This window comes from Erythrolamprus reginae, chromosome Z (assembly GCF_031021105.1).
Source record: "Erythrolamprus reginae isolate rEryReg1 chromosome Z, rEryReg1.hap1, whole genome shotgun sequence".
NCBI classification, from domain to species: domain Eukaryota; kingdom Metazoa; phylum Chordata; class Lepidosauria; order Squamata; family Dipsadidae; genus Erythrolamprus; species Erythrolamprus reginae.
In genome coordinates this window covers 29,517,844-29,544,813 of record NC_091963.1, presented here as the reverse complement: position 1 = coordinate 29,544,813, position 26,970 = coordinate 29,517,844, and the positions used below count along the sequence as shown (strand labels likewise).

General features: G+C 45.6%; 1 protein-coding gene across 1 annotated transcript in view; it reads right to left on the bottom strand.

Annotated features, from left to right (window-relative positions):
• Positions 1–26,970, bottom strand: part of LOC139152984 (macrophage mannose receptor 1-like) — an 80,666-nt gene that overhangs the window by 27,257 nt on the left and 26,439 nt on the right. The window contains exons 12-20 of the mRNA XM_070726469.1: positions 26,767–26,966; positions 23,995–24,116; positions 23,071–23,149; positions 21,589–21,721; positions 19,062–19,097; positions 13,950–14,119; positions 7,181–7,248; positions 4,115–4,215; positions 2,006–2,148 (exon numbers count right to left, since the gene is read on the bottom strand). Of these exons, the coding sequence (XP_070582570.1) occupies positions 2,006–2,148; positions 4,115–4,215; positions 7,181–7,248; positions 13,950–14,119; positions 19,062–19,097; positions 21,589–21,721; positions 23,071–23,149; positions 23,995–24,116; positions 26,767–26,966 (1,052 nt within the window). The remainder of the gene's footprint in view (positions 1–2,005; positions 2,149–4,114; positions 4,216–7,180; positions 7,249–13,949; positions 14,120–19,061; positions 19,098–21,588; positions 21,722–23,070; positions 23,150–23,994; positions 24,117–26,766; positions 26,967–26,970) is intronic.

Here is a 26,970-nt window from a genome sequence, read left to right as displayed (position 1 = left end):
GAGGTGGGTTTTCCCATGGAGGGGAGCCTCAGTGGAATCCCAACTCCCTCCAGAGATTAGAATTGCTCCCACCCTCCTTGCCTTTCGTAAGCTTCTTAAAAACCCACCTCTGCCACCAGGCATGGGGGAATTGAGATACTCTTTCCCCCTAGGCCATTACAATTTTATGCATGGTATGTCTGTATGTATGTTGGTTTTACAATAGGGGTTTTTAACTGTTTATATTGGATTGTCATATGCTGTTTACTACTGTTGTTAGCCGCCCTGAGTCTACGGAGAAGGGCGGCATACAAATCCAATAAAATCAAATCAATCAAATCAAATCAAATCCAACCAGTGTGAAAACGGGTGCTTCGGCTGGCAATGGAAGTCCGGAGATGGGGTTTCCCAGTGAGGGAAGCCTCAGCAAAATCACAGCATTTGCGATGCTGCAATTTCGCTGAAGCTTCCCTTGCTGGGAAACCCCACCTCCAGACTTCCTTTGCCAGTCGAACCACCCATTTTTGCACTGCTGGGATTTCCCTGCTGGGATTCCCCTGCAGCATCGCAAAATCCGGAGGTGGGGTTTCCCATGGAGGGGAGCCTCAGTGGAATCCCACCCGCATAAAAACAGGCACTTTGGCTGGCAATGGAAGTCCAGAGGTAGGGCATCCCAGCAGCGGTGGTGGGTTCCTAAGGTGAAAATAGTTCGGAAGAAGAAGCAAAAAAATCTTAAACCCTGGGTTCGTATCTCGAAAAGTTCATATGATGAGGGGTTCATAAGACGAGGTATCACTGTATTTAACAATATTTAGAATGTAATTCAGTAGAAATAAAACAGTAATAATAAAATCAAATTCACCACTTTCTGTATAAGAGTAATAAATTTAATTTTTTTAATGATTTAACTATAAATAAATGTACTGTCTGATTTTAGTGATATAATTGACTTCCTAGTAATTATGTACTGATGATCATTATACAGCCAGTTTGTCACTGCTATCCTACTAATAAAAAAAAGAAAGTGCCCAAATCTTTCACAATCTTTCTGGCTTTGAATTTACCATTCAAGGAGAAAGATGATGTTGCTTATAGACATGTATATAGTCACTTAACAAACATTCAGTTATGAGAGACCTCCAAAAGTGAGGTTAAAGTTTTGGTGATTCCTCCCTCCCAGTCATGTGATCACATTTTGGGCAGTTGGCAATGAATCCACACTTATAGATACTTGCTGTGCTCTGTGGTTACTTGACCATGACTTATTCCTTTTGTTGTTGAAAACTGAGGTCTATGTCTATTTTGGAGAGAGAGAGAAATGCCCAGGAAGATATCTCTTGCTGAACTACCTTCATTGAAAGGTCTAAAAAGACCACTGACTGCCTATAGCAGTGATTTTCAACCTTTTTTGAGCCGCGGCACATTTTTTACATTTACAAAACCCTGGGACACATTGAACTGGGGGGGGGGGGCTAAAAAAAGTTTGGACAAAAAAATTCTCTCTCTCTCTTCCTCCCTTTCGCTCTATTCCTTTCTCCCTCCCTCTTTTTCTCCCTTCCTTCCTCTTTCTTTCTCTCTCCCTCTCTCCCTCTTTCTTTCTCTTCCTTCCTTCCTCTCTTTTTTGCTCTCTTTCTCTCTCCCTCCCTACGTCCCTCTATGTCTTTCTCTCTCTCTCCTTCCCTCTCTCTCTCTCTTGCTTTCTTTCTCTCTCTTTCTCCCTCTCTTTCTTTCTCTTCTTCTCTTTCTCTCTTGCTTTCTTTCTCTCTTGTTTTCTTTCTCTCTCTCTTGCTTTCTCTCTTGCTTTCTCTCTCTCTTGCTTTCTTTCTGCCTTTCTTTCTCTCTCTCTTGCTTTCTTTCTCTCTGAGCTTCGCGGCACACCTGACCATGTCTCGCGGCACACTAGTGTGCCACGGCACACTGGTTGAAAAACACTGGCCTATAGCAATCCCAATGTATTTATATTTGCCTTTACGATGTTTGAACACTGACGCTACCACAAAATATTTACACTAACTCTGTCAATTACCTTGTCATTAAACCAAAGCCAACCTTCACTGCACCCTTTTGGATTTGCAGGTAATGTAGGCGCTGCAGTTGAACGGACAGAACTATTGTGTCTCTCACAGATAAAGCCTTTCTCAGCACCGCAGTTTACATCATTCCATACACCTGATCAAATAAATTATATTGTCACCTGGGAATATTAAATTATTCTTAAAATAAATAGCAATAGGTTTGCTATATGTTGCAACCAAAATAATAATAGTACAAAGTACAATAGTACATACTGGAATACTACTTTGTACAGTACATGTGAAAGAATAGACCAGGGCTTGCAGGCTGGATGCGTCCAGCACTAGCTGCACCCATGTCCAGTTAGTGAAGATGGAAAAAGTCCCTAGAGCTTGACACCCTGGAATAGAAGTAGTCCTCAGATAGACAAGTCTACGGAGAGGGGCGGCATACAAATCTAATAAATAAATAAACTTACTGACCACTCATTCATATCAGGGCTATGTACCAAAAATGTTTACTGTTACTCTGTGGGCATGACTTAATTGTGTGGGGATGGCTTGCCAGTCATGTGACCAAGTGGGAGTGCTTTGACGGTCATGTTACTGGGTGAGAGTGGCTTTGCAGTCATGTGACTAGGTGGGGGTGGCTTGGTGATCATGTGACTAGATGATCATGTGATTCGGTGAGCATGGCCAACTCAACATCACTCACATTAAGGGTTAGGTTTAGGGTTCCTGGCTTCTCCTTGCCTCAAAGACCTCAATGAGATACAATTTTCCTATCTATTTACTACTATTAAGAATCCAAAATATAGTATTTAATCCTATGTATAGGTCAAATGTGTACATACATCTTACACACAGGCACACAAAAATATACATTATCTACTATATGTACTGTATGTGTATGTATGTACACAAACACACACACACACACATTTTGTTCTGGGCACAAAATATCTGTGGTTACAGAAATTTTCATTTCTCTATATGATGCATCAGATACTAATCAATATCTTATCTTTCAACTACGTAAAGCCTATGCATATTTACTTGGCAGTAAGGCTATTCTCTGTCAGTGGGATTTATTCCAAATAGATACATATGATTGCATGCAGGCAGCTAGCTCCATTGTTTAATAAGTTCTAAGTAAAATTTCTACATTAACAAAACTTTTACTTACACAATAGAATATAGGAGCAAAAAAAATCATAGTACTACTCTGAGCTATGCTTTTCTTCTTTAAATGGGAGTACTAACCATTTTAACCAGGCATTAAGACTCATTACTTGTTTTCCTTACAAACTAGCTCAACTTTGTTTCCTTTAAATCTTGCTTTCATTTCACACCAATTGCTTTGGACCAAGAGCTCAGTTTTTAGGGAAAGTGTGTGTGTGTGTGTGTGTGTGTGTGTGTGTGTGTGTGTGTGTGTGTGTTTGGAAATAAAAGCATTGCAAGAGAGAAGGGGAAAGGCTCTGGATTCTCCAAGCGTTCCCTTAGCCCAGAACCCTTCTATTCCCATTCCCAGATCCTTCTTTCCCCCCTTCGCCCCTCATTTGTTTTCACTTTCAGGGTGGGGGGAAACCAATAAAAACGGGAAGGAAGCAAGGACAGAAAATGGTGCATGACTACAAAACAGGAGAAGAGTATTTTTCAGCTGCTTTCTGGGACTGAAGAATTGAGAGGACCCAAATAGGGGTAGGTTCTAATTTATCTCACTGCTGGTTCACTTCCTCAAGATGGCAACCATATGCACAGTGCCAGAACCCCGGCTTCTGCACATGCTCAGAAGAAAAATAAAATAAAATAATTCCCAAAAAATATTTTTAAAAAAGACAAAAATAAGATGGTGACGGCATGCACAGTCCTCGGGTCACCCAAAAAAACCAAAAAACTCGGGGGGTTTGCACATGCTCAGAAGAAGAAAAAACATTAAAAGGAAATTTTAAAATTCAAAAGAATATATGGCAGCACCCGTGGGCCGGTACCAACCAATCTGGTTCAGTGACATCATTGTGACAACAGCAGCACCAGTTTGGGCAAACCGGTCTTAACCGGGATGAACCTACCCCTGATCATGCACAAAGAACTGCTGAAAACCTGAAGTTTATTTTACTTGCCTGAATTAGAAAACATAACTACACAATGTTCATCTTCATTTGTAAAGTTGGGTTCACCGGAGGCCCAGGCTTCGTATGTCACTGGTGTCCCATCCATCCATCTAAAGAAAAATATTTGACAACCACCTATGAGCTCAAAACAACTGTTGGAAGATCAAGAAGGGCTGTTTCAAGACTAGGACACATTTCCACCAATATTGACAATGTAAAACAAGACCAACGGAAAGACTGTAACCAAAACATTATGGCATGCTAATAAATGATGAGAAATTACATGTAATACTTTAGTTACAGTGGAAATTGGAATTGGGATTGCTGTGTCTAAGGACTATGGGTGAAAAGTATGATGTAATATGATTTCATTGCTTAGCAATGGCAATCCAGGCAGTCCCAATATCAATTGTCATCACAATTCAGGCAAATTATTAAGTTGGAAGAAGAGGCAGTAATAAGATACCACAGGGAGCTTGGTTGCAGGTCATACCTGAATTGAACATGAACTCACAGAGAAAGTGGATGCATGAGTGTGTGCAGTTACAGGAAGGCTGAGGAAAGAAGACAGTGCATCTATATATTTTCTGTCGGGCTTCTCGGCACGAGCCCTCAATTAAGTTCAAAGGTAAGAATTCAGACACATACAGTTGTAAAGTCAACAACACTGTTTATATTGAAAGTAAAATAGGAGCCAAACACACTTTTAGTCAGTCAAAGGGCTCACCTTCAAAGCAACTTCCTTGAATGCTTTGAAGAACAATAAACAAACACAAAGCAGATAACAAGCAGCTGTGAAGATGTCACAGCCAGTCTCCTTCCAGAGTTCTCAAGTCACAGACTTGACTATGATTTAGTTCAAAAGTCCTGGAAACAGTTCAAAGAGAGTCCTTGTAGAGTCCTGATACAAAAATACATGTCTCTTCCTCACCGAACGGATAAACCTCCGCACCCAGAGGCCGGAACGCTAACAATTTAACAGCAGCTCCCAATTAGTCTAATTACACCCAGCCACAGGTGATCTCCCTTATTTCCTGTAGTATTTACACAGTTGCTCTTTCCTAGACATTGCCCTGCGTCTGCGCACATCAATGAATGTCTCTCCTTCCGAATCCAGTGATGATAACGATGATGAATCACTCATGGTGCGACTATCTAATGGGCTGTCTGCCATTACTCCCTCTGAGGATCCCATTTCACTTGTACTATCAGCTACAGACGCTTCGCTGCCAGAAGCAGTCGGCAGTAAAACTGGCCTCTGACACTGGGAGGATTCACCCACATCCACCCCCACAGTCCTTGGGGCAGGAGCTGGCCCAGAGCCAACCACAACATATATGTATGAGCCAAGGGAGGCCACAAAAGCAGGGCTCAAGGTGCATGTGAGCAGGTGTCTCCAGTGCAGAGAAACGGGGAAAAGAGGATGTGTAGTGCATGTGTGAGAGTTGGAAAATAAGACTCTGGATGTTGTGTGCCTGTCTGCTATCACAGGAGGTCCCAGAAAAGAATATCAATAGTCAGTGCATGCACATGTGCTTGCACAGGAAGGTTCAAGAAAAATGCTGGTGAATATGTGCATATGTGCACATGTTCATATGTGAGCACAGGAAGATCCGAGAAAGAAGGGTACAGGTGAGTGCAAGTGAGCAAAAAGAGGTGGAATGCACACTGTGTACGTATGTATGTATGCATGTGTGTGTGTGTGTGTGTGTATGTATGTATGTATGTATGTATGTATGTATGTATGAAGAAAATATACTCTGGAGAAGGCATAATTCTCCATATTCCAATGCAAGATCTGGTATACATAATATCAGACATCTCTGGAACGCAAAATCACAAACTTTGTCTCACTTATTTTGGCCATTTCATGCAGGAAAATTCACTAGAGGAACAAAGAATATTTGCAAGAATTAATGGTTAGAAAAAACCAGGCTGCCAAAAAATAAAGCAGCTTGAGACCATTGAAACTGATACCAACCAGAGTATAGAACAATGCTCGGAAAGTACAAATTGTGCAACATGCAGCTGCGCAAGCAGTCATAGGTCTTCCAAGGTACGCCCATGTCTCTCCAGCACTCCACAGACTGCATCGGCTGCCAATTGGTTTCCGAGCACAATTCAAAGTGTTGGTTATGACCTATAAAGCCCTACATGGCATTGGACCAGATTACCTATTGGACCACCTTCTGCTGCATGAATCCCAGCATCCACTTAGGTCCCACAGAGTTGGCCTTCTCCAGGTCCCGTCAACTAGACAATGTCGCCTGGTGGAGCCTAGGGGGAGAGCCTTCTCTGTAGAGGCCTTGGCCCTCTGGAATCAGCTCCCTCCAGAGATTCATACTGTCCCAACCCTCCTTGCGTTTCATAAGAATTTGAAAACTTATTTATGCCACCAATCTTGGGGTCATTAGATCCTAGGCTCTGGCCACTGAATGCCTACTATGCTCGGTTTGTATTTAATGTCTGGTTTTGATGTTTAGCTTTTATAATGTTTTAAACCAACTATTTATATTAATTGGATCCAATTGTATTTTGTATACTGTTTTATTGTTGACATGTTGTAAGCAGCCCCATGTCCATGGAGAGGGACAGCATACAAAGCCAATAAATGAATGAATGAATGAATGAATGAATGAATGAATAAATAAATAAATAAATAAATAATAAACTGAAAGTAGTGCAAGATTGGAAGACATGGAGAAACCCAGTCTATTGACAAACTTACAAGGAGCCGGGGTGGCGCAGCAGGTATAGTGCTGTACTGCAGGCCACTGAAGCTGACTATAGATCTGAAGGTCAGCGGTTCAAATTTTATCATCGGCTCAAGGTGGACTCAGCCTTCCATCCTTCCGAGGTGGGTAAAATGAGGACCCGACTAGTGGGGGCAATATGCTGGCTCTGTTAAAAAGTGCTATTGCTAACATGTTGTAAGCCGCCCTGAGTCTAAGGAGAAGGGCGGCATAAAAATTGAATAAATAAATAAATAAATAAATAAATAAATAAATAAATAAATAAATAAATAAACTTGGACAAGACTGATATCATCATAATTTATATATTTTGTTCACCTACCCAAACTTTTTGTCAAAACTCAAAATTAAACCAATATAGAAGTCTTTATGAATTCCAAAGTTGGCACCCTAAAATGTAAAAGAAGAAATGGCAATAAAAATAGTTATTTTCTGTTTTAATATAAAATAATAACATAGTGTATCAATGAAACTAATTTAGCTATTGTTTAGAGCACTGGAACCCATAATCCAATATAATATAGTACTGGTAGGTTTGTCAAACACCAGAACAGAACAGAATAGAATTTTTTATTGGCCAAGTGTGATTGGACCAGTGATGGGCTACCAAAATTTTTACTACCACAGTGTGGGCATGACTTATGCATTTTGTTTGGGTGCTCTGGGGTGGAGTTCCTAATTTTGCTACTGGAACTGCATTCCTGACCGTTCCCGTAGGAGCCCATCACTGGATTGGACACACAAGAAATTTGTTTTGGTGCACATGCCCTCAGTGTACATAAAAAAAAAGATACCTTCATCAAGAATCATAAGGTATACTTAATGATAGTCTGGGTACAAGTAAGCAATCAAATCATATTAGGAACCATTCAATATAAATTGTAAGGATTCAAGCAACAAAGTTACAGTCATACAGTCATTAATGGGAGAAAATGGTGATGTATAATTAAAAATATCATTTGCAAATCATGCAACTAAGCAGAAAATAAATGACAATTTGGAAATATATTCTGCTTTTTAATAATGTAGTACTTGAAAATTCATTTGAGTAAAAAGATAACATCTAACCTATTATATTCTTGAAATATGTTAATTGGTTTCCAATTAAGTTGACTGCAGTAAACATCCAGTTTTCTTAATTTAATGGCCACCGTAATTGCAGCGCCGGACTTACCCAGCAGCAGGCTTTGCTGGAGGGACCGGGTAGACACCGGACCCTCATGGCGGCCGCCATTTTGAATCCCGAGCGAAGTCTCGCAATGCGAGACTTCGCTCGGGAGTTCGGGCCTGACTGGCCCGGCTGCTGATTGGTCCGGGCGGGGCTTGCTTGCCCTAAATAAGGGCGAGCAGGCCCGGGGCTCTCCCTTTTCGCCCGGACAGCATAGCCACGAGCAGACACTTGTCAGTTCTGCTCGTGGCAGCCATTTTGGACGAGCCTCGTGCGCGGCCGCCATTTTGTGCAGCCTGTGCTGGGCGAGAAGACCTCCTTTAGCCCTCTGGCGAAGAGGATTTCATCGCGGAGCCAGCAGCAGCTGTGCTCCGCCCTTGGTTTGCCCCCCGGTTCCTGGGTTCGGGGTGTGGGGGTGCTCTCCTCCGGTGGCCTCCTGGGGTTCCAGGGTCCCTGGGGGGGGGTGAGGCCTTTGGATAAAGGCCCTTATAAGGCGGTGCAGCGAGGCCTTGCTGCAACCGCTGGGGGAGGGTGGAGGTGTCCCCTCCAGGGTGTGCCTTGGGAGGCCGGCTGCATAAGCAGGCCTTGCCTCGTGGGTGCAGGATCCTCGGGGGTTGTTCTCTCCCACCCCCCTTTTTTATTCTGGTTTAACAACAAATAGTTGAAGCAGGCCCATGGCCCCTAAAAAGAGGCAAGCCCAGGCCCTTCCGGCCCAACCTGTGGTTCGGCCTAGGAGGGCGGCGAGGCCTTCGGCTCGGGCTCGGGCCAGTGCGGGAGGGCCCCCGGGGGTGGTCCAGGCGGTGGGGGGGTGGGAGTCATGCCCACAGTCCCTCAAACCGAGGTTTCTCTTTCTCTCTCTTGGGCCAGGGTCCTGGAAAGGCTTGATGAGCTGGAGCAGTGGCGGTCGGGGGCAGGCCCGGAGGGGCTTCCCATGATTGCCTCCGCAGCATGGGGTAACGACCCGGAAGAGGAGCCAGCCCAGGATGGACAGATGGCCCTTCCCGCGCAGCTGGCCCATACCGGGCAGACAGCCCAGACCGGGCAGATGGCCCAGTCGGGGCAGTGGTCATCGTTCCAGGGCCCAGCAAGGATGGGCCCCCCCGTGGATGGCTTCTACCCCTTATGGGGCAGGTGAGGTTGCACCACACGCAGGCACTACACCGCTCCTTCCCGTGCAAGGTCCCGGGTTTATCCCGCCTGCATTGGGGAGTGGCAACAGCTTCCTGGGGGCCAGTGCGGGCACATGTGGGCAGATTTGGTCCCCACCGGCCCCGCCAGTAGGGGCGCCAGGAGTGTCTTTCCCACCTGGGGCAGGGGTGGGGGGTTGGATCCCTCCTCAACCGGCCATTATGCCACCGCCCCCTTTTGTGTATCCACCGGGGCTTGGAGTGCTGGGGACGGGGGCCACCACGGTGTGGGACCCGTTCGCCAGCATCAAGCCTGGGGCCATCCCTTGTGGGTTGCCCGCGACACCATTGGGTTATCATCTCCACCCGTCGGTGAAGGAAGCAATCTGGCGGGGGGGATATGTCAACCTTTTCTCCCTTTTAAATAGGGAGGTCCCCAAGCAGGACAAGGAGGTGGTGCCTGGGGAGAAGGTTAAAAAAATGAAGGTCACAAAGTGTTTCAGCTCTTGGCTGTACGCTTTTTTGACCTTCGCGTCGGTAGTAATTCAGAGGCAGCCGGGTAGGGCCGCTGCCTTGCTGAAATACATAGACCTCATAGCGAGAGCCCACTTTGAGTACGCAGGTACGATCTGGAGGCACTACGATAAGGGGTTTAGGATGCGTATCGCCCATGACCCCTACTTGCCCTGGGATATGGTGGTCCCGGACCTTTGGTTCCAGGCCACGCATATGTCCGGGAAGGAAGGATGTGATAGGACCGACAGCGGTCACTTTATGGAAGAGGAGCCCGTGACACCCGCGCCGGCCAAGGCCGCGGCGGGTGGAGTCGGAAAAGGGGCCTCTCTGGTGTGTCACGAGTTTGCCGCAAAAGGGGCGTGTTTTCGTCCCTTTTGCAGGTTTCGTCACGCATGCGGGACTTGTGGGGGGAACCATTCCACAGCCGTGTGTCCCCGCCCCAAGAAGGGGGCGGAAAAGAAGGGCGGGGGTCCCCCAAAGCCTCCCCCACCTGTTGGGGGTAAAGGGGCCCAGTCCAATCAATTTGCAAGTGCTTGAGGGTTGGTTGGGCGACTACCACCCTCGCTCGAGAGCGGCCGCTCTCTTGCTAGGATTCTCGGAGGGATTTCGGATCCCTTACATCCCTTAGGAGGGCCTTCATGTCTGACAACCTTAGGTCGGTTGTTGGTCATGAAGACATTGTTAGGAAGAAGATTCGGAAGGAGGTGGCCAAGGGCAGGGTCCTCGGGCCCTTCCCGGAGCCGCCCTTCCCAAATCTTCGTGTGTCTCCCTTGGGTGTGGTCCCCAAAAATGCGAGTGGTGAATTTAGGTTGATTCACCATTTGTCTTTTCCAAAAGGTGAGTCAGTGAATGATTTCATTCCTGACGAGCTTTGTTCAGTCCGGTATGCATCCTTTGATGCGGCCGTGACTATGGTTAGGAAGTGTGGGATAGGAGCCCTTATGGGCAAATGCGACATTAAGTCGGCATTCCGGCTCCTCCCCATACACCCAGACGACTTTGAGCTGTTGGGCTTCCGTTTCGAGGGTGGTTATTACGTGGACAGAGCTTTACCTATGGGTTGCTCTGTCTCGTGCTCTCTGTTCGAGAGTTTTAGCACCTTTTTGGAATGGGCGCTCAGGAGGCAAAGTGGTCTGGGTACGGTCGTTCACTACCTTGATGATTTCTTGTTGGCGGGGCCTGCGCATTCGGAGCAATGCTTTGCTCTAATGCGGGACTTCGAAGCCCTTTGTGCTCACTTAGGGGTGCCTTTAGCCTCTGAGAAGACCGAAGGCCCCGCCACCAAGATTACCTTTCTGGGTATTGAATTGGACTCAGAGGAGCTGAATGCCCTGTCCTCTAAGAGCGACAGGGTCATGCGGCTTGTCCGCCATTTTGTGCACAGGTCCTTGTCCCTAAACGCATTGTTTTTGGCTAGGCATGTCCCCGGGTTGGATAACGGGGTTGCTGATGCCTTGTCCCGTGGTCAGTTGTCCAGGTTGCGGACCCTGGCCCCGTGGGCCCGAGAGTTGCCAGAAGCGTTCCCCGGCCACCTCTGGAGTCCGGGGGGGGGGATCCAGAGTGGTGGAGAGACGAGGCATCCCGGGCAATCTCCTTGTCTGTAGCGCCCGGCACCCTCAGGGCATACCAGTGTGCAGGTAAGGAGTTTGGGGAGTTAAGGCAGGGCAGGGGTTACCAGCTTAGTTGGCCTGTCCCTGTAGAGCACCTGGCCGAGTTTTGCGTCCAGCTTAGGCAGCGTGGCCTGTCAGTTAGGACGATCCGGTCCAGGTTAGCCGGCCTCGCCTTTCTGTCCAAGGCGGGGGGGTTTGTGGATTTTTCGGGTGACTTTCGCATCTGGAAGATGCTGGAAGGCTGGCTGAGGGAGCAAGCGGGGGGCCCTGGTGACACTTGTCGGGCTCTGATGGTGGAGCAGCTGTCTTTAATTAACGGGGTTTTTGACAGTCTGTGTGCCTCATTGTACGAGGCCCGTCTTTTTAGGGCAGCGACTTGTGTCATGTTTTTTGGGGCCCTCAGGGTCAGCGAGGCCATGGCTTCGTCTCAGGCTGACACTTCGCTCCGAGCCTTCCAGTATGCTGATCTGGCCTTTAGACAAGGGGGGGTGTCCCTTGTAGTAAGGCAGTCTAAGACAGATCAGCTACACAGAGGGGTTACCATCCAGCTTAGTGCGGCCGCCGACCAGTCAGTGTGTCCGGTGGCCGCCATACAGCTTTATTGTGGTCTGCGGGCTGTCAGGGCAAGGGTACCTGTTTAGGCATTGGGACGGTACCCCTCTGACCCGTTACCAATTTTGGGTGCTAGTGTCCAGGGCAATGGCCCGGGTAGGCATGGATCCCGCCGGTTATGGAACGCATTCGTTCCGCATCGGCGCCGCCACTAGCGCGGCACTTTCTGGTTTCCTGGCCCATCGGATTTGGGAGATCGGCCGCTGGCGGTCAGCGGCATATTTGGGTTATGTTAGGCCCGCTGAGGATCCCAGGCAGGGCTTAGGCTAGGTAACCTCTCTGTGTGTGTCCTCTTGCAGGTCCCCAGGCTAACATGAAACCGACGGCGCTGCTGTGTGGCCACAGCATGATATTTTGGGCCGGCCGCTCAGCAGCCAGGAGCGCCATCGGGACCCAGCTGTCCCTGGGGCAGTGGGTCAAGGTTGCCTGGATGGGCCGGAGAGGTATGCGGTGGGAGGGTCTCCTACCGGCATTGCTGGGCGGTCAGCATTCTGTGGCTGCGCCCGGCAGTATGGTGGGGGCGGCTCCTCGGGGTCGTGCCCAGGTGGGTTTGGGTGGGCAGCGTCCTGTGGCCGCACCCAGGTGGCTGGTATTGCACTTAGGAGGCAATGACCTGTGCATGCTGGGAGGCCTGGCGCTGATCATCCAGGCACGCGAAGACCTGCGAAGGCTTCGTGAGGTGTGGCCCACCACGCAAGTGGTGTGGTCAGAGATCCTACCTAGGATTGTGTGGAGGGACGCCTCTTCCCTTAGGGCCATTCACCGGGCGAGACGTAGGGTGAATAGGGCCCTGGGTAAAACAGTTAGGGAACTAGGTGGGGTTGTAGTGGCCCATCCCCTTATCACAATAGACCGGCCATGGCTTTACCGGGCCGACAGCGTTCACCTGTCAGAAAAGGGGAACGCCATTTTCTTACAGGATCTGCAGCGGTCTCTGCGTGAGCTGGTGCAGCTAGAGGGGGGAGTCGGGGGGCCAAGATAGAGATCTGACCCCCGCTCCATGGCAGGTTAGGGGCGGAAAACTGGGGTGGTTTAGCAACCGCGCGTTCTCCCTTGGGCATCTTTGGGGATGATTGACAGGTTCTCCGCAAGCTCATGGAGGGAGTGTCTGCCTGAGCAGCTGGGGGGAACCTGTCTTTGGGTCCTGCACCTTTAATTCCCGGATTCGGGTTAGCCGGTGGGACCACCCTCATGCAAAGCATGGCAGGGTCGCAGGTGATGGTCTGGTCCCTCACCTGGACTTGCATCGAGATACGCCCATGAGTTGCCCAGGAAGTTTTTTGTCATAACGTCATTTCCGCCCCGGAAGTATTTGTTTGACCCTGCAAGTCCATTTCCGGGTCATAGTTGATTATGCTAATTTATGCAAATTAATGAATAAATTATGCAAATTTATGTTAATAAAAATGACCCAGTTTAAATCCAGCTCTTGTGTCCGTGTCGTTACTCCGTCTCTCCAGCAATACATATTTTATACAAAAGTTTAAAAGAAATTCTTCAGTTTTTGAAAAGTTTTGGCTGTCATATAATACATACACTCTGAAGCTGGCCTGACTGAGGCCATTTTGAGGCTCCAGCATTGCCCCAATAGAGATGATAGATAGGCATGGGGGAATAGTGATAGCTGGGGTTTTGTAGTCAAAACAAAATAGTTTCTCCTGTGAGTCAAGGACATTCCCACAGGTGGCTGAACAAAGGAGGAGTGATGTTACCATGCAACTGTATTTCACCCTGATTGGAACATGTGACTGATAGTTTGGGAAAAGGGGAAAACTGTTACTTTTAATTGGGTGAAAATTGTATCAACATTTAGAGTCGATTTTCACCAGCTTGTGCCAATATGGTATATCCAATAAAACTATTATTTGAGGAATCTACCCACATAGGAGTTCTGTTTAGTATGGATATATTATTTGTAAAGCCCCCCCTCTCTCTCACACACACACACATGCATGTAGACACATGCACACATATTATATATACACACAGATATACATCAACACATAATTTTTTTAAGCCACTTATTTTTCATAGGTAATTATTGCATATATTTCTTACATATTTCAACAAAAACATGTTTTCCTTTTTACTCTCAATGGTAGTAAGATCACCATGGTGTTGTTTGCAGAACCTCCGGGCTTTTTCTGCAGGCATTGTTATATTACTGAAATAATACTCATTGTTTTCAATTTCAATCCAGCCATCTTCAACTGTTTTATACATATAATCTGCAAAGAGAGAGAGAAAGAGAGAGAAAGAAAGAAATAGAAGAAATTACTTATTATATATACCTGAGCAGTCCTTTTGCATCTATTTCACAAAACCACAAGCAAACAGTCACTTGATGTTTCCATGCTGTACTGTAGGTCAAAGCTTTTCCTTCCAAGGTCTTCTGAATATAAACCTGCATACCAGGCATGGGCTCCAGCCAATTTGGACTAGCCCAAATGAACCTATTGCACAGTTTAGAGAACCAGCTAACTGCACCATTGGCTGACCCTCCACCTTTCCCAGTCATTCCTTATCTCACTTTACCAACCTTGGTCAAAACATTGCAATTGCTGTTGTCTGGCTCCCTCGCTCACTAGCTTTCTTACCTCAACCATGTGGCTCCCATTACCCAGCCCACTTGCCTGCCTTTGCCCGAAACTGCCATGAAGCTCGGAAACCTGATGCCATTCTCACTGTAAATTATTTTTACAAAAAAGGATGCCGCAGCAGCGCCGCAAGCAAAGGGAGGTCCTTTCACGTGAAAATAAAAACTTTTATTTTTACATGAAAAGACCTCCCTTTGCTTGCAGTGCCGCTGCGGCGTTCTTTTTCGTAAAAATAATATTTTTTTTACATGAAAAGACCTGCCTTTGAAGGAGCTGGGGAATCCCTCCCACGAAGAGATTCCGGAGGCGGAGCTTTGACATCACATATCCCAGCAGGTTGTTAAGGATGCCATGGAATCCAGGAAGTGATCACTTTTTGACATAAGATTGCCAGATTTAACAAGTTTGGTGATGATATATGACATCATCAGGCAGGAAAAACAATGGTGTAGGGGGGAAAACCGCAAAGTATTTTTTAATTAATATTTTTGAAAAACTGTGGTGTAGACTTTTCGCGAAGTTCGAAACTGCGAAAATTGAGGGAACACTGTAATATAATTATTATAATAATATAATAATATTACTGAATAATAATTAACTGAATATTACTGAATAATCAGTAAACATTATATGTATGTATGTATGTATGTATGTATGTATGTATGTACGTACGTATGTATTTGTAGATTTTCACGGGTACAGGTATGAAGGTCTTGGCATATTCGGGTTTTTTCCCGTGTAAATTTCAGAGATTTTTGGCAATATTTCAATGAGGTCCCACTTGTCATCTTCAGGCTGGTGTTTTTGTCCTTGTGCCAGGACGAACAGGTATTCACCCTGGCACAAGGAGAAAAGCACCAGTCTGAAGACGACGGGTGGGACCTCAATAAGTGGAATCTAAGATACTAGAAAAACAAGCCCAATCTGTAGAGACGCCCTGCATTGGGTGAAGAAAACAATTGTGGACATCCTAGGGGAGCATGAGGTATCTCAGTGGATTGGAGGAGGTCCTGGATGGTTTGCTCCAACAGTAGGCCGTACATACTGTTCCCCAGCCAGAGATATCCTATGTGCATTTAAAGAGCTGCACATTCGATTAACAAATGCATTGGGAAAGCAAGAAGCGATCACGTTCATTTAACATGAATCAATCAATCAGACAAATCCTCAGGTCACAAATGTAATTGGCAAGCTCTATTACATTTGTAACTTGAGAATTACCTGTATAATGAGAGGGAGAGAGGGTTTCAGGGAAATCCTGCCTTAGCACCACACGAGTCCCATGTCATGCCCACTGACTAATGCCCATCCTGTCACATGACCACCCAGTCACACCCACCCAGCCATCCAGTCATTAGGACAGAGAACTGGTTGTTTAAAAATTTGCAGCCAACACATTCATATAATAGATAGCAAACTGACTTCAACTGACTGCTTCCAATAGCTGGAAGAGAATTTTATGCAAATGTTCCAGAATACACAGTATACACAGAAATCAACTCTGATTGCAAAATTGAGACTGCAAGACAAAGCAACGTGAAACAACCAGGAGGCCATTTTAATTTCAGAAATAGCTGGAGAAAGAAGTGGCTTCTTGTATTATGCAATTGTTCAGATCAGATCACTCAAATTACTATCAAATGCAATCAAAGCTTAGCACATTTGGGAAGTTTTATAAAAAATTCCAATGATTTTTTAATAGTTATAAAAAGTGCCCTACTTTTTAGTAACCCCTCTTTGATTATAGCCATATTCCTACATATGCTTGTGCAGACCCTTCTTAATTATTGCATTATTGTGAAGAGCTCAGTCAATGACATTCATTTAAAGAGAATAACTATGTTTGTAGTTTTAAAGCATCCAGAGCCAACATCTGGCTTTCTTTAGTGCTCTTAGAAATTGGTTTGCTTACAAATTCAACCATCACATATCATATTTTAGAATGCTTCTTTATGTCAGATTTTTCTCAAAGCAGCCTTATTCAAATCAAACTAAATAAAATGTACAGACATATTAATACGTATACAGTGATCCCCCTCTCGTTGCGAGGGTTCCATTCCAGGAGCCCCCGCAACGAGCGGGTTTTCGCGAAGTAGCGATGCGGAAGTAAAAACACCGTCTGCGCATGTGCAGATGGTGTTTTTACTCCCACAGCGCTAGCGAGGAGCCGAAGATTGGGGGCGGCGCGGCTGTTTGCCGCCGGCATGGAGGGCTTCCTAGCAGCCCCCCAAACCCGGGTTGGGGGTCCGGGGGGCGCTGTCTCTTGGCGCTTTCGAGCCGAGTCCGGGAGCGAACTCGCTCACGGACTCGGCTCGAAAGCGCCGAGAGAGAGCGTGGACAGGCCCGTTCCTTGGCGCTGTCTCTCGCCGCCTTCGAGCCGAGTCCGGGAGCGAACTCGCTCATGGACTCGGCTTGAAAGCGCCGAGAGAGAGCGTGGACAGGCCCGTTCCTTGGCGCTGTCTCTCGCCGCCTTCGAGCCGAGTCCGGGAGCGAACTCGCTCACGGACTCGGCTCGAAAGCGCCGAGAGAGAGCGTGGACAGGCCCGTTCCTTGGCGCTGTCTCTCGCCGCCTTCGAGCCGAGTCCGGGAGCGAACTCGCTCACGGACTCGGCTCGAAAGCGCCGAGAGAGAGCGTGGACAGGCCCGTTCCTTGGCGCTGTCTCTCGCCGCCTTCGAGCCGAGTCCGGGAGCGAACTCGCTCACGGACTCGGCTCGAAAGCGCCGAGAGAGAGCGTGGACAGGCCCGTTCCTTGGCGCTGTCTCTCGCCGCCTTCGAGCCGAGTCCGGGAGCGAACTCGCTCACGGACTCGGCTCGAAAGCGCCGAGAGAGAGCGTGGACAGGCCCGTTCCTTGGCGCTATCTCTCGCCGCCTTCGAGCCGAGTCCGGGAGCGAACTCGCTCACGGACTCGGCTCGAAAGCGCCGAGAGAGAGCGTGGACAGGCCCGTTCCTTGGCGCTGTCTCTCGCCGCCTTCGAGCCGAGTCCGGGAGCGAACTCGCTCACGGACTCGGCTCGAAAGCGCCGAGAGACAGCGTGGACAGGCCCGTTCCTTGGCGCTGTCTCTCGGCGCTTTCGAGCCGAGCCCTGGAGCGAACTCGCTCACGGACTCGGCTCGAAAGCGCCGAGAGAGAGCGTGGACAGGCCCGTTCCTTGGCGCTGTCTCTCGCCGCCTTCGAGCCGAGTCCGGGAGCGAACTCGCTCACGGACTCGGCTCGCAAGCACCGAGAGACAGCGTGGACAGGCCCGTTCCTTGGCGCTGTCTCTCGCCGCCTTCGAGCCGAGTCCGGGAGCGAACTCGCTCACGGACTCGGCTCGAAAGCGCCGAGAGACAGCGCCAAGGAACGGGCCTGTCCACGCTGTCTCTCGGCGCTTTCGAGCCGAGTCTGTGAGCGAGTTCGCTACCGGACTCGGCTCGAAAGCGCCGAGAGAGAGCGTGGACAGGCCCGTTCCTTGGCGCTGTCTCTCGCCGCCTTCGAGCCGAGTCCGGGAGCGAACTCGCTCACAGACTCGGCTCGAAAGCGCCGAGAGAGAGCGTGGACATCGCCCCTATCTAGAAGAAGTTGCCACCCGAGCGCTCTTGCCCGGCGGGAGGCGAAGCATATGGGTGGGGGGGCTGTCAGGACACCCTCCCACCCCAGCACTTTGCATCCCGCCGGCAAAGAGCAATAAGGCAGCAGCTTCTGCCGGACACGGGCAATGGGCGGGACAGAGAAGCGGGAAGAATCAGGAGGTTCCTTTGGCGGCTGGAGGCTGCCTGGCACCCGCTGCAGCCAAAACAACAAAGCCAGGCAGCCCCCAGCTGCCAAAGGAGCCTCCTGATTCTCCCCGCTTCTCTGTCCCGCCCATTGCCCATGTCCGGCAGAAGCTGCCTCCCGTGCCGATGTTCCCCGCCAAGCCCAGTTCGGCTTCCCTGGCTGCTTGGCCGGAGGGGGGGGGGCTCGGCCAAAAGGGGCTGGAGACGCAGCGATTTGCCTCCCGCCCCTCGCCCCTGTGCCACCGGCACGTCATCTTCCCTCCCAGACAAAAAGGCCGGCCTTTGGGGATGAAGAGGTGTGTTCAGCTCTGCGTCTCCAGCTCCTTTCGGCCGAGCCCCCCCCCCGGCCAAGCAGCCAGGGAATCCGAGCCAGGCTTGGCAGGGAACATCGGCACGGGAGGCAGGAGACGATCGGGCGACCGGAGCAGCAGCCAGGGAAGCCGAGCCGCGGGCGGGACCAGGTGGGGGCTGGAATTTCTCCGCCAGGGCGAAGGGCGGGCGAGCGGGTGCTGGGGAGGGCTTCTCGCCCTCCCGACAGCAAGAGGGGGGAGCGAACGGCGTGGGCAGGCGAAGGGTGGGCGAGCGGCAGCGAGGAGTTTGCGTGGGCGGTGGGGAAACTCCTCGCTGACGCCAGCAAGAGGGGGAAGACCCAGGGAAGCCGCTGCCATCTACGCATGCGTGCCCGGCACGCATGCGTAGATGGTATTTTTGACTTCCGGGTTGAAAAATAGCGAAGTACCCTGTTCGCAATGGTTGGGGACGCAATAAACGGGGGATCACTGTACTATAATATTTTTAACATTGAATTGCCCAACATACCAAGTGTGCTGCTTGGTTCTGGATTTAAAGGTGAACCTGCAAAAACAAGTATTTTAATTACAAAGAAATTCAAGCAGAACCATAGTATATTACTTTATTCCATATTGAAGAAGGCAATTCTCAAAAAGTGAAATGTACCACATTAATGTATTACATACCATAGATATCTGGATCCCAGTTTCCATAAGATCCAGATGACCTCCATAAGGAAGATGATAGAGAAAATAATAAAAGAAATAGTAAAGCAAGATGTAGAAATTACCCCGGAATTTTATTTATTAGGAATTACAAACAAGAGTTACAAGAAAGAAATTTTATATTTAATTATACATATACTAACTGCGACTAGGATTATATATGCGCAAAATTGGAAAGGGGAAAATATCCCCAAAGAGGAAGAAGTCATTACAAAAATACTAGACTGCGCTGAGATGGATATGATGACAAGACGCTTAAATGATCAAGAAGATACAAAATTTTATGAAACATGGAACAAAGTTTATATATGGATAAATAAGAAAAAAATAATAGAAAATTTAGATATAAATGCGTAACTGTTTTGGTAAGGATAAGATTTTTTGGGGTTATAGTAGTGCTAGATAAATAAAGTTTGGTTTTAGAAATATAATAGAATTAGGTTATATATTAAAAATCATTATGAGAAGAATTCTTTTTTTTAAAAATGAAAAGTTTAACATCATTTTTTCTAATATTCAATTATATACTTAATTATGTATTCTTTTTTCTGTATTGAAATTTATACTTTCGGATAAGCGGGGAATTTACATCCCCACCTTTTTATGTTAAATGTATGTATGTCTGTTTGTCCATTTTATGAAAATTAATAAAAAGATTATTATTCATAAGGATAAGAATTACATGTATCCTTATACATACCATTTGACCAATTCAAGCAGTGTGCTGGTCTAGAAGTAAAGTTGACCTCTTTTTGGAGGTTACGGTACACCTTAGCGACAATAGCGATCATCAGCCTGTAAGCATGACATTCTGACAGCATTCATATTTAAGACCATATAACAGGGCTGACAGATGGCTCACCAAAAAGGTAGAGGTGGCCCAAAATAAAAGGTTACTTTAGGCCAAAATTGATAATAAGGCAATATTAGACAGAGAATGTTATTAAATGGGCTAGAACAATCCAGTCATCTACTACTGACTGGCTGTCAGCCTTCAACACATTTTCTAATCTCTGTAAGATCTTGAAGAAAGACCTCCCAATTAAAACTGCTACAAAAAGAACCCAAGTGCCAGTGACTGAAAAAGAAATTGAAGGCAGCTATGGGGCTTGCCCAGCAATGAGGACTGAGGGAATTATTATCAGTATTTGTTTGCTTCCATGGAATCTGTAGAGAAACTGTCGTTAAACAGTGATCTAGTAAACCCTAGAATGCCTCCCCCTCGGCCTTGGCCATCAGTCTTGGAAAAGGAGATACTGTTAAATATTCATGTAGTACAAGTGCATTAGAGTGCCTTCCGTCCCCTGTCCTATTGCTCTCCTATATCTCCTATACCTTTCTTCTATTCCTATATATCTTCTTCTATTCTTTCATTGATATGTTCTATTGCTATATCTTCTTTTCTATTATTTCTTAGATATATTTTACTATGAGTATCTCCTCTATAACCTTCATCATGTATTTTACTATGTGTATATAGATATATACCCACTAAAACCCTCATTGTGTATTGGACAAAATAAATAAATGAATGAATGAATGAATGAATGAATAAATGAATGAATGAATGAATGAATGAATAAATGAATAAATGAATAAATAAATAAATGAATGAATGAATGAATGAATGAATGAATGAATGAATAAATAAATAAATAAATAAATAAATAAATAAGGCAGATTTTCATTGTATACATATTATGCCCTGACTGGTTACTTGTTTCTGGCGGGAACTTTGTTACTATGTCAATTTGTTGATTCCTGCTGGCTGTTCCCTATAAATAGTTAAAGATGCGCACTTTCCTCTCAGCACCTTTTACTCTGTGTATTTTGACAGTTAAGTGCGGACAGCGTCTATTTGACAGAGCTCAATAAACAAGAGTTTTTCTGTACATTATTGCCTCTTCTGATTCATTTTAGATACAATCCATTATTAAAAGCTTAAAGAACAATAAAGCCCCAGGTGAGAATTTGTTTGAGGACCATTATTTTATTTTATCAAGTTCCATTTTAAATAGTTTTTATCAAGTGTGAGTAATAATCTGTTTCTGAAACTTTGCACTTTGATATGGTCAAGGGATAGTCAATAAAGACTTATATCATGTCATGAGAAATGTCCTGACAGTGAGAACAATGAACCAATGGAATGGCTTGCCTTCAGAAGTTGTAGGTGCCCCATCACTGGAATTTTTTTAAAGAAGAGATTGGACAGCCATTTTTTCTGAAATAATTCATGGTCTCCTATTTGATCAGGGAGTTTGAACAGGAGATATCTTCCAACTCTGTTCTATTATTCTGAATAAACTATTTGAGAATAAAAAGCATATTACCTCTTGTAATTTGACAAATCCAATGAATAACCTGAGTACATAGTGCTGCTTCCCATAATGCAAAACGTCCCCATAGTTCTCGGCATTTTTTATTGTCATCAAAAGACCAAGTAACCATTGGTACATAGTTTACCTATAGTAAAAATTAAAATATACTTATGTCTAAAAGCCATCAGTTTTAACATTTGGAAAATAGAACAAATGATACACACATTACGCCCCAAGATGCTGCAATCACCAAAATCTCACACGCATGCGTGTTCTCTCATGAGATTTTGCTTCCTGTGTATGCGCAGAAGCAAAATCTCATTGGGACACGCCGCCTGCCTACTGGTCACCCAGAGCTGCATTCACATCTCAATTTTCACTAGCTGTGCACAGAGTGACCCGTACCAATAAGCAACCTGCTACTGCCTATGAATCTATACATTCTATCTTACCATCTCCCACTTGCCCCTTTGTGACCATTAAGAATACATTCCATATTTGACCTTCAGCTTAGCTGGTGGTCGTGTCACTCCAGCAAAAAGGGATAAAGGAGTAATATGTGGAATGAAAGGTAGTTTATCAGTTTCTGTATGAGCAATGCAATCAAAACATTTTTCAATAGCAGTCCAAGGTAACTCAGAGAAACTGTCAGAACACTTAGAATTTATTTATTTTATTTATTTATTTATTTATTAGATTTGTATGCCGCCCCTCTCCGTGAACTCGGAAAGGCTAACAACAATGATAAAAACAGCATGTAACAATCAAATACTAAAACAACTAAAAAACCCTTATTATAAAACCAAACATACATACAAACGTACCATGCATAAATTGTAAGGCCTAGGGGGAAAGGATATCTCAGTTCCCCCATGCCTGATGGCAGAGGTGGGTTTTAAGTAGCTTACGAAAGGCAAGGAGGGTTGGGGCAATTCTAATCTCTGGGGAGAGTTGGTTACAGAGGTCCGGGGCTGCCACAGAGAAGGCTCCTCCCCTGGGTCCCACCAAACGACATTGTTTAGTTGACGGGACTCGGAGAAGGACCACTCTGTGGGACCTAACTGGTCGCTGGGATTCGTGCGGCAGGAGGCGGTCCCGGAGATAATCTGGTCCGGTGCCATGAAGGGCTTTATAGGTCATGACCACTTTGAATTGTGACCGGAATACTGTTACTGTAAAATAATTACAAGAAATAATATTAATACCTGTGCTCCACCAGTCCCCAACCATTCCAACGCAGTAGTAGCAGTGACAGAGTCAATGGTAGTGGCTGGGGATGGAGAAGTGGAGAGCAGGGTTCAGCACAAATACAGTTTCATGCATTCGTCCACTCACCTGCCACTAGCATGGCCTGATTCTAAACAGGCCATAGCCAGTAGCAGGCCAAGGCCTGTGGGGGCTGAGCATCCCTGCTGTATTCCATAATTATTAATAATACCAGAAATTTCGGACAACAATTGCATTAAAAAGCATGCATGTTAACCATTTACTTACAGGAGACCCATCAGTCCAAGTGTATTCACTGCCAGAGTCTGAAATTCGGAAACCAACCCAGGCATGAGGAAATGGTAATCTAAAATGTAAAAATCCACAAAAATGTTAAAATGTATTTTATTCATTTGTCTTGTTGAAATACAACACTGCAATTTTCTGTCTGTGTATTCTTTTTCACATAGAACAGAAGCATGTCAGCAAGTGAATAACCCACAGAAATAACTAGGCTCTTAAATATGGCATATTTATTTATTGTTTATTTATTTATTTATTGGATTTGTATGCCGCCCCTCTCCAGAGACTCGGGGCGGCTAACAGAGACAATAAAACAGTGTACAATAGTAATTTGGTATTGATGATTAAAAATCAATTAATATAAAAACCATACATACATACATACCATGCATAGAATTGTAAAGGCCTAGGGGGAAAGAGGATCTCAATTCCCCCATGCCTGGCGGCAGAGGTGGGTTTTAAGTTGTTTACGAAAGGCTCTTATGCTCTTACAGTTGTGATATGATAGATACCTACTTAAGTGGGAATAAGTTCTTAGGACCACCATAGAATTTATTTAAGTAGTCATGTACAGGATAATACCAGATGCCTTGTTACTTTATTGGGATGATGATGATGACCGAATCTACATTTCTGACCATTCTATGTTATTTCTGTTATACCTACTGGAGTTTCTTTTTTAACTATGATGATCAGCAAAATCATGATCGTTTTCTTCCTCACTGAATTGTAGCTCTAACTAGAATGCTCTGAAAAAAATCTTAAATACATGCAAAATACTCTGGAATGAATATATGTAAGTTTATGAAATTTTCACTAGTTACTATATATAAGCAGTGCTCCAATAAACCCTTTGCCAGGAGTGTTTTTTCCTTAAAATATAAGAAATAAGCAGTTTATTATACTCACAGACCATTTATTAATTCTTCCTCTGCCTTAGTATGAAAAGAAGCCAGGTCTCCTCCAATTATTTTACAAAAGTCATATGCCTCATACCAAGATTTTTTTTCAATTTTCTTCCCCATGTAGGCCTAAATGGATAAAAATATATCTCATTACAAATGAGCATTAACCCTACATAGATAGTTTGACTTATCACCGCAATTGAACTCAAAATTTCTGTTGCTAGATCAGACATTCTAAAGTGAGCTTTGCTTTGCTTTGTTAAGTGAATCATTGCAGTTGTTAAATTAGGTACATGATTGTTAAATGAATCTAGCTTCCCTATTGATTTTGCTTATTAGAAGGTTGGAAAAGGTGACCACATGACCCCTCATAAATATGTCAGTTGCCAAGCATCTGAGTTTTGATCCTGTTATCATGGGGATGCTGCAAAGTTTGGCGCTGAGAAAATATGTCACTTTTTTCAATGCTGATATTACTTTGAATGGTTAAATAAATTATTGTAAGTCAAGGACTACCTGTAGTTGTTTGTTTCTCCTTATAGCTCTTATTATGAGCCGGAGTGGCACAGCAGGTAGAGTGCTGTACTGCAGGCCATTAAAGCTGACTATAGATCAGTAGGTCAGCGGTTCAAATCTCATCACCGGCTCAAGGTTGACTCAGCCTTCCATCCTTCCGAGGTGGGTAAAATGAGGACCCAGTTTATGGGGGCAATATGCTGGCTCTGTTAAAAAGTGCTATTGCTAACATGTTGTAAGCTGCCCTGAGTCTAAGGAGAAAAGCGGCATAAAAATCAAATAAATAAATGAATGAATGAATGAATAAATAAATGAAATAATATGAGGTGGAAGGTATACTTGAACTATCAAAAGATGAAGGATTAGGACCAGATATCCCTTCTTTTTAGGGATTATTTTTTATATCTCTCTTTAAATCCACACTATACAAAGCAAGGGCAACTGCTGAACCGGACACTCCGTCCACATCTACAGCAGCATCTGTGCCTGTGCCCTCATCATTGGATCAATGATTCTTTAATATTGAAATGGTCCTCTCCAATGTACTCAGTGTACCATTTGTAGATGCACCAATTCAGGTTCTTTATGCCCCAGCTTTACTTCCAGGAGATGCTGATGAACTGCTTAAGCCTGAGGATAGGAGATTGGAACAAGTTCTCAATAAAATCTTACCAAGCAGCTGCCTAGGCCATTAGGGCTTCCTGCTCCTCCTCCTTCTTTGCAAGGACAACTCTAATTTGGCTAAGACAATTACAAGAGTGCATTCCATCTACAAACCTAAGAGCACAAGATCTTAACACTGCAGGCTTTTAGTGCTGGCGTCCTCTAAACACCTTGTGATCCAGCATCTACAGGTTAGTACCTATCAGTACCTTGCAACAACATGGCTGTTTAATTAACTTTCCTAAAAGCCATCTGTCTCCGAACACATCCATATTGCATCTCAGGACCTTATTAATTCACTGGATTGGTGGATCTCACTTTCCCCAAACAGGCAAATTAGTATGAGGTTGATAGCATTACAAGTCCAAAAGGAATTTAGGGTATTCATAGCAACATTGTCATCCTACTGGGAAAGATGATTCCGTGTATTTCAGTCATACCTTGGGCTCAGCTGCACTTGAGGGAGCTCCAATGGTTCCTCTTACCATTTCAGAGATGAGATCAAGGTTCATCCAACAACAGAGTGCTGGAACCACCACAGATCTGATGTTCTCTCTCATGGTGGACCTCTTCAGCAATCTCCCAGAGATCCCTATTCAAGGAACCTTCTCGGTTCACAGTAACAACGGACGTGAGTCTCTCAGGTTGGCGTGTCCATTTTAAGGATCTCATGACACAGGGTCTATGGTCAGCAGCAGAGATAGCCTGTTCAATCAATTGGCTGGAACTCCAGGTGGTGTCATTAGCTCTAAGACGCTTTCAGCATCAGATCCAGGGTTCCCATGTATTGGTCTTTATGGACAATATAACAATAAAGGCACACATAAATTGCCAGGGCAGTACGCATTCCAAAATACTGATGGCAGAGGCACTGAGGCTGGGGCTGTGGATGGCACATTGGCTTCTATCATGGTCGGTGGATCACATTTCTGAGATTGCCAACATATGGCTCAGCTGTTCTACTATCGATCAAACCTGGAAATGTTCAAGATGATCATAGACAGATTCAGGATGCCCGTGTTAGATCTTTTTGCAACTCCATAGAATGCTCAATAGCCCTGCTTCTTCTGCCAGTTCCCAATCCATGGAGCATAGGGGGTGAATGCACTCCATACCAGATAGCCATCCTGCCTGCTATAGGCCTTTCCTCCCGTTCTGATAATTCCAAAGATAATCCAAAAATAATACAGGAACAGGCGGAACCGATTCTGATTGCACCCTTTTGGCTAAGACATACACGATCTATCAGTATCACATCATTGACCTAGGTTAATAATAGTTGTCATCTTAATTGGATATATTAGACCAGGATTTCATAATAACGCAAAGTGTCTCAAGACAAATAATTTCAGAGAGAGGGCCAAAGGAACATGACTAGTTTCCATGTTCTCTATGATTCCTTCCTTGTTCTTCCAATCACTCTATTTCCTTTTCAGAGGAGGTTAATCATGGCTGTAAGGTACCAAATTCCCCCTGGAAGGGACGGGAGAAGATACTGCAACGCCAACTCCTGTTGCAGTATCTGCCTCTTGATCTGGCCTGTCTCAAAGGGCTGAATCTGATTGAGCAAACCACATTCCAAAACAAGCTGACCTACCTTGAAGCAGACATTCCTCGTTGGACTTGCAGTCCATTCTTTAGGACATGGGGGAGGGGATGTTGGTGCTGGAATTGTAGGAAGTGTCACCCCTTCAGCCAAATGCTTACAAAGGAACACAGCCCTCTCCTCACAATTGACAACATCCCACAGTCCAGCAGCATCTCCTGTTCTCATGGCAACACAGCCGGGATTTGGGCCTGG